General features: G+C 40.9%; 1 protein-coding gene across 3 annotated transcripts in view; it reads right to left on the reverse strand.

Moving 5' to 3' along the window:
- The window catches only part of RAPGEF5 (Rap guanine nucleotide exchange factor 5), a 164,788-nt gene that overhangs the window by 114,934 nt on the left and 36,679 nt on the right, over positions 1-13,175 (reverse strand). For all 3 annotated transcript variants that reach the window (XM_074837131.1, XM_074837147.1, XM_074837140.1), the window contains exons 6-7: positions 10,019-10,085; positions 477-525 (exon numbers count right to left, since the gene is read on the reverse strand). In XM_074837131.1, coding sequence (XP_074693232.1) covers positions 477-525; positions 10,019-10,085 — 116 coding nt within the window. The remainder of the gene's footprint in view (positions 1-476; positions 526-10,018; positions 10,086-13,175) is intronic.

Raw genomic sequence — 13,175 nt, forward strand, 5'->3', positions numbered from 1 at the left:
TCTTCAGGAAAGAACGCCTTCATGCATGAAGTTGTGCTTTTGCATAAAGAAATACACCTGACTGGGCAGGTAAAACACGGCAAAGATGGCATGAGATACTGGGCCATAAAAGAAAACACATGAAAATTATCAACTTATTTTTCTTAAATGTAAGTCAAATAAAGACATAAGCTTCTTTTATAAAGCGCAAGCCCAGAGACAATAGTGATTTTGGCCAGAAACAGACCCAAGTTCACATTCAACTGTAAGACTCCGATTTTATCAGCTAGGTCATTAGATGTGACGAGCTATGGGAAGTGAAGCTTGACAGTAATTGGATTGTGCGGATACACACAGATTCTCCAACAAGAGAGGAACGAGGTCCCCTATCTTTGCTTCCCCATGTTAATAAGACAGCAGTAACAATTCAAATACTCCAATAAATGACAAAAGGGAACAGCATTGCAAAACCCCCTCTAAAGTTCAGCCTGACTCACCTGACTTCCTTGCTTTCAAAGCAATGACAGCAGCCAGTTCTCTCTGTACCTAAAATATCAGGAAAGGAAAGAATGGTTATAATTACTAGCACAGTCAAAACAAAATACAACACCCATAAGGTACCAGCTATCAATCCTTTGGAGCAGTCAACTGCATGTGGAATTATGCAGGTACTTGGTTTTGAAACTCCAGACACTTTTCCTAGTAAATCTATTTTCTTTTCAGCTGGGAATTCTGTGACAACTATTTTTTTTTTTAACCTTAATTTCATGTAAATACTGCACATTCCTTAGGGAGTGGGCAATTCAGTAGCTTGACCTGTAATTTATTTGCACAGCATATCTCTTTCACAAGCACACACTTGAAGCTTCTTCTTTTCCTTGTTAAATGTTTGCTTTGCCTCTGCTGAGCACACTGTAATGCTGGATTTATGGTGTGACTCCAGGATAAGCGAGTTCTCCATGCTGAGGTCTGGCTGAGGTTCATGTATATAACTGACATTAGTTTTTCTGAGCTTTCAGGAGGAAACAACCTCTCCTAATAGCACGGCTGAGCATTTCAGGACCAAAAGTTAGCTTAAAATGAACATGCAGAAGTAAGAGCTATCTGATTTCCAGATTTACAGGCTATCTCACTAGCCTGTGATGAAACAGCCCTGCCATGCTAGCCAGCTCCCTTTCTCAGCCTCTTGTCTCTGCATTCTTCATATTTTCCTTATAATCTCTACACGACCAGCTACTGTCCCTTTAGCCAGCTCAACTCTACATCCATTTCTTTCCATAGGTCTGTTCCTCTTTTTCTATCAGTAAAATTCTGCATTATGCATTATTTTTATACTTCATATTTCCTCACTGCCATCATCTGTCCCACTGCAGCTGCTTTAATTGCCTTGCACTTGACCTACAGCACCCCAGACACTCTCTCCTGCATACACCTCAGTTCTTCCCTTCCTCTGCCCAATCCATGCTCTCAGACTCTTCTGTACACCTTCCCAGCTTCTTCCAATTTCCCTCATTTTCCCAAGACAGTCTGTCTTTAGTATTGAAAAAAATATGGGACATTCCAACTATTTTTCTAGGGATTGTCTTACCTATCTGTACAGTCTCCTGCAGTGCATACTAGCTATCTTGTCTAACAGACCTATGCAAAGCTCAAGACTATTCTGCAGTGAGAGTTTTGGCATCCAGTTTCTGGGAGCATGTGAAATTTAAAACATCATTCACAAGACATGTGGTATGATCAGAATAAGGCACAAAGCCCATGAAGGATCCCTGAAGTCATACAATTACTAACAACTGTCAACACCCCACTCTCACAACTGTGAAGAAAAGTTTGAAAACGTGAAACAACAGTAGTTAATATTATATTGGTCTGGGCAGAAAGACAGACAAAATCACCCAGGACATCTCAATACAATGGTAACTTCAGCATCCACTGATCAGCGGATACTCAGCAGCCACCCAGCAGCACACTCTACATGTGGCAGAAGGCAGTCATACCAGAGGCCACATCCTTCCTCTACTTGCATCCTTCCTTCCTGCATGGCAAAGGACCAAGGAGCTTTTTCTGCTGTCCTTGCAAGGTACAAGGATCTTTTCTACTCCTTGATGTTGCTCCACTGAGAGGGACAGAGTTTTCTGCCACTCCAAGCAGGAAAATATGAAGGCAGTGCCACAGTTTTCTTAAATGTCGTCCTGTTTCCAGCACAATTGTGCAAACTGGCAGTATAACCTTCCCTTCCTTCCTTCCTGTACACTCATTCCCATGACTGGAGAACTGTTAATCATGGTTAATGTAAGCATAATCTAAAAGTAAGTTGGGAAAGAACAGTTCTTCTCTAGAAAAACAACTCGTGTGCTTGCTTGTTTGCTTGCAGCAATTAATATACACAAGCTATCCAGAGTTAAAGTGGGATTTTCAATAAAAGCCCAAGTTGCTTCTGAATGACAACAGCATGACTTTTCATGGCTAAACTGCTTGGACCCTCTCCCTTCATTAAACTCAGCAGGAGGGGTACCAATATCGATGCCCCAGTCCTGATCTATTCTCACAGGTTACTGACAGTAAGAAACAGTGCACTGATGTCTCATCTTTATCTTTTAGTATTTAATAAATACATTATCTCAGGATTAGCCTTAGGAGACACTACAATCTGCAACAGTTGTAAACATACCAATTAACCCAATCAAATAATTGAAAAATGCAAATCTCTCCAGGACTGTAAAGAAAAACCCATCTTCTTAGAAGAAAAAGCAGCATTGTGGCATCCTGCAGTTATATCTGCAGTATTACTTTTGCTTATAAGGTGACACTTCCCAAGTTTGGAAGACAGTGCTAACATCACAGGCAATAAAAAGGCTGTTTTTCTGTATTTTGTCTATGTTATGCAAAATATCTCATTGCTTGCTGCGTGCCAGGAATGCAGCTGAATTACTTAATCTGAGCAAAACCCTTCAGTTAAAGCAGGAGAAAAAAAATGTTCCTCTAGTCTTAATATTAAGCGAACATTCCTTCATCAAAGGGTTTCATCTTGATGGTCTGAGCTCCCTCTCATAGGGCTCATTCAAATCACAAAGAATTGGCACTGCTGAGCATCCTTCTGGATTTGTCTGGTGTCCCTATATTTCATAATCTATATGCTTTTGTCTATTTTAGCATAAATGCACTTGACACCTCTGCTGGACATGCATTTCCTATGCATCATTACACCAATGGAAATCCATGTACAACATTCATTCCTCACTGCACACATGCTACTCATTATCATACTTCTTCCTAACAGGATTTCAGTTACCGCCGGTTTGACAAAATCTATAGTTGCACATCACACTGAAGACAATAATGTGGATTCAAAGTAAAATACCGATTCAGGCAAGAGCTATTCCTACCATTGAGATATTAAATACAAAAATTTGGTTTATACATATAGCTTGTCACTACAAAGCTAACATTACCTAAATAGTATCCCATTTTGAGTAGCACTGCAGATGTCAAAACTGATTCAGTTTAAAGACCAGCTGACCACACAGTGTTTACAGAAATATTATGAAAGTTTGAAAGAGAACATTTTGAGTGTGTTGTTGGCATGTTACCACACCTTAATCAGTTTTCTTTGTGCAATATGAAAGAGCAAGGGTGTGCATAGAGTGGTACCCACACCTTCTGCTTGATTAAATACAAATGGCATATTTATATGGTGAATCTTTTCATCTTCAAAGGAGAGATGTAGAGATTTTTCAAAAGTAAATGACAACTACTGTTCTTCTCTTGTCCATGAATCTGGTCATTTTATCACAGAAGGTATAGTTGTGCATCTAGTAGACAGAGCATAACACCTCTACTTTTTTCCTCTCTCTTTTTTCTGCCTATAGTAGTCTCCTGGGAAACACTTCAATGTGCCAAATAGGACTTCAGATCTAGAGACAAAGTGGCAATGCTTACAGAATCTCAAAATTAAATCCTGCAACAGAAAGCTCTAAACAGCAGAGTTTTGAAATAAAAAAGAGTCGAGTTCACATTTTTGCATCTCAACCAATGATAGTTTGATGGATTCTAAATAAAAGTAGCATTGGCTGCTGTCTTAAAGTACCAGAAAACTGTATTTCCCAGATACACTGCATTAACACCCTGATATTCTCTTCTGTCCCATCCCAAGGTAAGGTAAGAGCTTTGCAGTGGAAACACTCATAGCCATCCCACTGTGCTCTGGTTTTAGCAGACAAGACATTGAATATGAAGCTGCTCTTTTGGGCATGACATGGGATGTGTGATAGCTCTGGAATGCTTCTTTAAACCCAGGAGTAATTATTGCATTTTCTTAAAAATTCATGACCAAAAAGATTATCCAATGCAAACATATTTCAAATGGCACTTTGCACTGCCTGCATGTCAGCTGCCTTTACAATTTAAGTTTGACGGTGTTGTCAGTGCCTCATTGTAATGGAGCATATGATATGAGCATATAATTCGGTAGGCTCCATTCAGTTATCTTGACTGACTCTGCTTCTTCCATCGTAGAATAAAGCGTAAAGAAAAAGTGAGACCCCCGACAAGTTATTTTGTCTTTTATATCCGACTCTGCTTGTAAAAGAGGTGTACTCCATACATTATGCACAAATTCAGATGATAAAGAAACCTCTGCAGTTTTTTCCCTGCTGCACTTGGCTTGGCATCATTCACCGCAGCTATCACTATTATCTTCTACAATCTCCATAACCATTGTTTAAAACCAAGAGTGCATTTCCCTAACTAATCAGTTCTACACTGGCTGAATCATCAAAAAAACCCAATATTTTAAAAATCACAAATTGTGCAGTGAATGTGAAAAGTGGAACTCTACAAGAAAAACACACCTGGTAACAGAAAGCAGTATGGAATAAGTAATAAGAGAAAGGCCAACACAGAAAGCCAGGCTACAGTAAAGAAGAAGAGGTGGAGAGGGGAATTCACCAAACTTGTACAGATGCCTGTGTGCTAGTCACCCCTTCATAGAGAGTGCATACCTTACCAGCAGAGCCTAAGGCATTACTTTTTCTCCCTAAAGTAGATTTTCAAAATGAATCATACATTCAGCATCCTAAAAGTGCCTATTTCTGCTCCCTGGCTGTAAGGAGTGCCTAAGGAAGCTAGCTCAGATGTAGATGCCTGCCATATGGACACTTATATTTAGTTGAGGTGAGTTCCACCCTCTGCAATAGCAATAGATTTCACAGAGTTGCGGAAATATATAATTAGACCTTACATGCATGCATGCTTACAGTTTTTCCTGCACTTTCAGATGCTAAAACAGTGGTTTATATTTTAGGCACATAGAATCCTCCAATGTTGCTTGGGCTGGATCTTCACAATCAGTTTAGGTTTAAAAATTTGGGAATTTAGTCCCCAAAAAAGAAAAGCTGACAAAGAAGCATCCTTCTGACCTGACACAGAATGTTTTATTCCATTACAAGAAAAGCAAAATGAAAAGCAGAAGAGACAGTGGTACTATAAACACCAATGAGATTTGAACCTCCAAACCTAGAAATGCACAAAAAAAGTCTAATATCTGACTGCTTTATTGCTGGGCTGGAAGTAAGGGTTTTGGTGGGGTTTTTTTCACTTCTGAAACACTAGTCTGAAGAGTATTGTGAACACGATTCTGAATTATGAATAATTAAAGGAAGATTGGTTTGATGCTGTAAAAAATATGTAAACATTCAGTAAGCCAAAAAGCAAGACAGTGTGAACACACTTCCAGTTGTGGTTAGTATCTTCACTTTTAGTTTCCAGCTTCTGCTCACAGGACTCTTTTTTTCCATACAAATTCTGAAGCTGGCAGGAAAAAAAGAATTGAGAACCTGTATCCTGGTGAGTCCAGCCCTCTGCTGAACGGTGCAAGCTGAGGGTTCAAATTCCTTTGGGACATATAAAGGCTCTCCATAAACTTGCAGTGAGTACTTTAGACCCCAGTCTACTGTATGGAGGAAAAGCAATATTCTGGAGGGATAAGAGAGAGAAGTTCATATACAGATGCTAATATTTGGAGGATTCTGCTCTGGTCTTATGTCTTTTCTCCAGGGTTAGACTAGAAAATCTGCAAGTTTTGTGGAAAATCAGAAAATGTAGAAGAAAAGATCAGTCCTTTTGACACCACCATGGCAATAGATGAGCCTCAGGCCATCTGGAAATGCAACTGTGTAGTTTTAATTTAGCTAGTTAGCTACAGCAATAAAATGGTTCATTTAAAAAAAACCTGCCCATGTGCCCTGCTGCTGGAATCACTCAGGATGTAGTTCAGAGCTTTGACCTTGCAAGCTAGATGTGAAGCATTCTTAACTCCCTGTCAATTACTCACATGTTTAAGGATATGCATTTTATTAGAGTGTATCCAGCAATAGTTAGATCCAGTTCTTAAACTCAGAAAGTCACTTTGTTTTGTTGAGTGCTTCTCTTTTTTTTAACTGATGAGAAACTATTATTCTTCTATTTCTGAGAGGTAAAGCTTTTTGAGGGATACTGGCAATGTTTTATAGAGTTGGTAGTTTTGTGGGTTTTTGAAAAGATACGACTTTGCAATAAGTGTTCTATGTTTTTCTATTTTTTCTCTCTATGAAACTGAAAATGGAGGATAATGAGGTTCTGAGTTCCCCTTTTATTTTCAGCTAGGAAAAAATGGTAGCAAAACCAAGGAATTTGAATATAGAGAAAACAAAAAATAAAAAAACAATTTTAAAACATGAAATTTTCTATTATCACACATTTTACATTATTTTTTGTATAAGCATACAGAATCACTGGCTTTCTAAACACATTATAAAATATCTTTTGTAAAGACATTTGTCTTTACAAAATATAGCACAAATTCTCCTTTCCTTCCATTTTTCAGCAATTTCAAGATAGTACTTCATTCATTTTACTTAAAATAGCTCTTATCCTCATGCCTTTTTCATGACAACTTTGTCCTGCTTGGTTCTCTTTCATTTCTGTACTTTTTTGTGTACCCAAAACAGAACTAGCACTAATTTCATGTTTTGCTGATACCATGATTTAGGTGTGATGTTCACAGAACCATACAATCACAGAATGGTTGAGGTAGGAAGGCACCTCTGGAGGTCATCTGACCCAAACCCTTGCTCAAAAGCAGGGTCAGCTAGAGCAAGTTGCTCAGGACCATATCCAGTTGAGTTCTGAACATCTCCAAGGATGGAGACTCCACTACCTTTCTGGGTTACCTGTTCTACTGTTTGATCACCCTCACAGTAGACAAGTTTTTTCTTACATTTAAGTAGAATTTCTTGAATTTCAGTTTGTGCCACTGCTTCTTGTCCTGTCAGAAGACATCACCAAGAAGAGCCTGGCTCCATCTTCTTTATTCCTTTCCATCAGTTATTTATACACATTGATAAGATCCTCCCGTAGCCTTGTGTTCCCCAAGCTCAACCCCCAGTTCTCTCAGCCTTTCCTTGTAAGTCAGATACTCTACTCCCCTGATCATCTTCATGATCATTCACATACACTCCAGTATGTCCACACGTCTCTTGTGCTGGGAGTTCAGAACTGGACACAATGCTCCAGATGTGTCACACCAGTGCTGAGTAGAGGGGAATGATCACCTCCCTTAGTCTGGGGGTAATGCTCATACCAATGCAGCCCAGGAGGCAGCTGGCTTTCTATGCCACAAGGGCACATTTCTGGCTCATGTTCAACCAGCACTCCACCAGGACCCCCAGGTCCTTTTCTGCAGAGCTGCTTTTCAGATTGTCAGCCCTGAGCCTGTACAAGAAGGAGCATGAGGTTATTTCTTCCAGATGCAGGACATTGCATTGCCCTTTGTTGAACTCCACGAGATTCCTGTTGGCCCATCTCTCCAGCCTGTTGAGGTCCCTCTGAATGGCAGCACACTCATCCGGTGTATCGACCATTCCTCCCAATTTTGCACCACCTGCAAACTTGCTGAGGGTGCACTCTGTACCATCATACAGATTACATTAGATCGAGTGAATCTAGCTTAACCTTCTGAAGTCTTTCTGTCTGCTTCTTTGAACAATGATCTTACAGCAAGATAAACAAGATGCACCAAATTCTAGCACAGACAGGATAAGCTTTTATTATGATGGAGTTTATTGAGGCTAAACACAAGTCTATGGGACCTGATGGGATACACCCAAGGGTGCTGAAGGAGCTGGCTGGGGTGCTCGCCAAGCTGCTTTCCATCATTTACCAGCAGTCCTGGCTGACCGGGGAGGTCCCAACAGATTGGAAACTGGCCAATGTGACGCCCATCTATAAGAAGGGTCAGAAGGATGATCCAGGAAATTACAGGCCTGTCAGCTTGACTTCGGTGCCTGGGAAGCTGATGGAGCAGCTCATCCAGAGTACCATCACACAGCACATGCAGGACAACCAGGTGATCAGGCCCAGTCAGCATGGGTTTATGAAAGGCAAGTCCTGCTTGACAAACCTGATCTCCTTCTATGACAGGGTGACCTGCTTATTGGATGAGGGAAAGGCTGTGGATGTTGTTTACCTCGACTTCAGTAAGGCCTTTGACACCGTTTCCCACAGCATTCTCCTGGCAAAACTGGCTGCTCGAGGCTTGGATGATTGCACGCATTGCTGGGTAAAAAACTGGCTGGATGGCCGGGCCCAAAGAGTTGTGGTGAACGGAGTTAAATCCAGTTGGTGGCCGGTCACGAGTGGTGTCCCCCAGGGCTCGGTTTTGGGGCCACTCCTGTTTAACATCTTTATTGATGATCTAGATGAGGGGATCGAGTGCACCCTCAGTAAGTTTGCAGACGACACCAAGTTGGGTGGGAGTGTTGATCTGCTCGAGGGTAGGGAGGCTCTGCAGAGAGACCTGGACAGGCTGGAGCGATGGGCTAAGGCCAACTGTAGGAGTTTCAATAAGGCCAAATGCCGGGTGCTGCACTTCGGCCACAACAACCCCCAGCAGCGCTACAGGCTTGGGGAGGAGTGGCTGGAGAGCTGCCAGTCAGAGAGGGACCTGGGGGTGTTGATTAACAGCCGGCTGAACATGAGCCAGCAGTGTGCCCAGGTGGCCAAGAAGGCCAATGGCATCCTGGCCTATATCAGAAATAGCGTGGCCAGCAGGGACAGGGAAGTGATCTTACCCCTGTACTCGGCACTGGTGAGGCCGCACCTTGATTACTGTGTTCAGTTTTGGGGCCCTCACTACAAAAAGGACATTGAATTACTCAAGCGTGTCCAGAGAAGGGCAACGAAGCTGGTGAAGGGTCTGGAGCACATGTCGTACGAGGAGCGGCTGAGGGAACTGGGGTTGTTTAGTCTGGAGAAGAGGAGGCTGAGGGGAGACCTCATCGCCCTCTACAGCTACCTGAAAGGATGAGTCTCTTTAACCAAGGGAATGGCCTCAAGTTGTGCCAGGGAAGGTTTAGACTGGATATTAGGAAGTATTTCTTTACAGAACGGGTTGTTAGGTGTTGGAATGGGCTGCCCAAGGAGGTGGTGGAGTCCCCATCCCTGGAGGTGTTTAAGAGTAGGGTCGACATAGTGCTTAGGGATATGGTGTAGTTGGAAACTGGCAATGCTAGGTTAAAGGTCCTTTTCAACCTAGATGATTCTGTGATTCTGTGATTCTGTAAACAGAGGTAGGAAGCCAGATACCCAGGCTTCCCAGGTAGGTCTCCTCAGAAGCTTATGATAATCTATGCCAGGGCTGCTGAGGCCCTTTCTCTCCCTTTGTCCCCCACCCCATCACTGTCTTCACACCGATGTCCACTTGACCAAGAGGACCTGAGTGTAAGCTACCTGGCAGAAAAAGCACCATGATCCTTCAAATTGGTATCTTCTGAGCCATGAACAGCACGGATTACAAGAGAGCAGACTGCAGCAGTTCTTGTTTAGACTGATTTTAATAGCTTTGGACTTGCACACTAAGACCTCAGTAAAGCTTCCTCCTTTCAGAGACAAAAAAGTAGTTTGCATTACAAACACCTGCTCACTAAGTCTTTAATTTGAAAAGATCCAAAACATGACAATATTTCAAACATGATCAGTACAAACTTTGATGCAGTGACCTTACCGCAGAAGTGAGACGAGCAAGAATTTCAGCATTGGTTTCTGCTGTATCTTCCATTTTTTGATCAGGCCTTAAAAAAACAAAAATAAGATTTTATTATTTCTTTCATTCTGTTTCAACATCTTTTGATTCCTGGAAAGCAAGGAACTGTGTAGCCACAGGCACTAATGTAAAAGGGCTTTTGAGATTCCACATCAAAATGATGACTGCAACATGACAATAATTTATTGTGTCAGTAATGACAGAGTACACCCTTTGTCCCTTGCTGTCAAGAACTCTTTTGATTGCACTAATATAAAACAGTGAGAGAATTCTTCAGCTATAAAAATATGATGAAGAACTGGAGAATACAGGACCCTCTTAGCTCAGAGCTGCTTATCTGAATGCATATTTTGCTCTGCTAAAAACATACTCCATCAACAAAGCAAAGAGTTTCCCATCTGCCCACCCATCTTTACTAAGGTGTGGAGCAACACCTATGGAATGCAAGCTCACGTAGATAAAAGCAGACAACATCAAAATCATTATGTGACACATGAAGTTTGATATTTAAAAAAAAAGTGAAAATGAAAAGAATACATGTAAGAAGCCATAAATTAGCAAACTAAAGCAACGGCTGAGAACACTATTAGGTTGTCTTGACAGTTACTCACAAGACAGAGACTTAATGTGTCTTTGTGAAAGTGGGGCAGTGCAAGAAGAACCTTCCTAGAAACTGTCACAGAAGTCTAGTCCATGTGGAAAAAGCCACACAAAAGCTGCTGTGGACAGCATGGGATAGGACTGTGTTTTTCTTTAAAACAGTCTAATTTCCATGACTAAAACACCTGCGAGCCTTTTGGAAGGTTTATTGACAATCAGATACCAATATGATAGGGTTATTACTATAGGAAGAAGAAAGAAAATGCCCTTGAGATCTTTACTTTTCATGGTATTCAAGAAGTGTGGCATGCCAGCAAACTGAGCCAATAGGCAAAACTGCAGCTGGTGTAATAAACGTAAATCCCATGTATTAGCAGAAGCTTCTATCTTTGACTAAATTATTTAATCGCTCATATGCCTTGATGTGTTTAAGGAGAGAGCTGACAACATGTCTGGAATACACAGCTGGTCTATTGTGATTCTTACGCCCCATGTCCAAAAATTTCTTTCCCTGATTAAGAAATTAAGGTCAGAAAGCACACATGCATTCATTTTGGGGCAAGCATATTCAGACCAAAATGGTAATTCAGATTAGTAATCACAATTATTTTTACAACTGCCTTTCCTATTCAAAGAAAAACTTGATTTAACATTGTAAGTGTTATAAACAGCCCAAAAGAAATAAATGAATGCAGTTTCATTTACAAAGACTGATTTATTCAGTCTTTCTCTTTATAATTTGGAATGAGATTAAAATAACTGACCTCTTTAGATGCCTGTTTCCCTACACATCTGGTCTCTTCTGATCTCTCAGAACCAGGCTAGGACCTGATTCTTCTAAACTGAAGCCAAAAGATAGCAGCTCAGTAGACACAGCCACAGATGCAATCTGTAAACCCAGAACAGCATATAGCATAGCTATGTCCATCTTGGGCCTTTGTCACTACATCTTCTATTAAAAAATACTCCCGGTATTCATCTGCATATGAGCATCAAATACTTCTGAAACCATTAATATACTAAAAATTATAGTCAGGTCTCCAGAATCAGAGAGTAAGAGTGTATTATGATATCCAGGCTAATGGAAAAAAGACAGACAGAATGGATACTGAGGAACAGAATCAGGACAGATATCACCTTAGTTTTTTTCAAAAGGGACCAGATAAGGCCTAGCAAGGGCTGGTGCTAAACAGGAGCTACAAAACCCAGGCAAACAAGCCTAATGCTTATACAGCTCAGTGCTCTGTGGGCTTGGTAGGGTGTTAAGCAGAGCGAGATGCAGGGATGCTTGCCCTAGATCTGCATGCAGACAAGTCAAGTCCAGCACAACTATTGCTATACACCACATGAAAGCAACCACAGTGCTTTCCGACCCACTGATGGAGGAAGCAATATGGATACACCCATGGTCCTGGGTCTGGACCTCAACTGTACAATGTAAAGGCACTACATATGTCTCTACGCTGGCTTTACAATCCAATAAAAGACCCATGGATACCTAAGAGCTGTTTGTATTCAGCAAAAGCTTTCCGGGAACTCCGTAAGGCAGTAACTAAATGAATATCCCATTCTGGCTATTTGCATTAAAAACAAATTACTTTTAAGAATGGTTACTTTTTGAAATTAATAAAATGTAAATTATTTCAGGACAGAAGATACAGAATATAGTGTAACACTTCTGAAAAGAAAATAACAAGCAGTATGAGATAAAGAAAAAAAATCCCTTGTTAACTTCCCTTCAAATAATTTTTAAAAATATTATGGGATACATTTCAATAGTCTTAAGATACCCAGTGCATTCTTGAAATCTTAATTGAGTCTACCAGTGGTTCTGAAAATTAGGTGTTGTTATAAACACCGCCATTTACAAAGAAGGAAATAGAAGCACACAAAGATTAAACACCTGATACAAAGCCATTGCAGTCACTAGAAAAAATTCAGGAGCCATTGGATGAGCACCTAAGTGATTGCTCAAGGTTGTAAGGAAGTCCATGGCACAGCTTTCAGTTCAGATCTTTTGTTCCCAGTCTACTGCAATATTCACTTCTTTTCTATTCAAGTAGAATTGGCTGTGATTAATATAGGGTGTTTAATGACCCCAAGAGGCCTCTTCATCAGTCCCATTCTCATTTGACAACATTTACAGGGGCTCAGTCCTGTGGAATACACATAACAACAGCAGCCTTCAGTTTAGTGTGAGCTGCTAAAAATCTGCTATGTCCCGGTCTTGTCTTCCATGCTAGATTCCCACCAATGTTATGTTTAATGTAGGTCAAAAGGCAACACAGAGCATTTATTCAGGAACCATAAGCATGTCTCTGGCTTCAGAATGCTATTTTCATTGTAGAACTCTCTGTAGTATTATTTGGTAACACTGCTAATACTGACCAAAACCAAATACAAATCCATCAAAAATCTGTACAGCAAGTCAAGACTGGGCCATGTTTATGTAATCTGTTTTCCAGAAGAGCTGCTGAAGGACGTTCCCAGAGCTGCCTCTGCCTATTCAAGTCTACAG

This window comes from Strix aluco, chromosome 1, assembly GCF_031877795.1.
Source record: "Strix aluco isolate bStrAlu1 chromosome 1, bStrAlu1.hap1, whole genome shotgun sequence".
NCBI classification, from domain to species: Eukaryota; Metazoa; Chordata; class Aves; order Strigiformes; family Strigidae; genus Strix; species Strix aluco.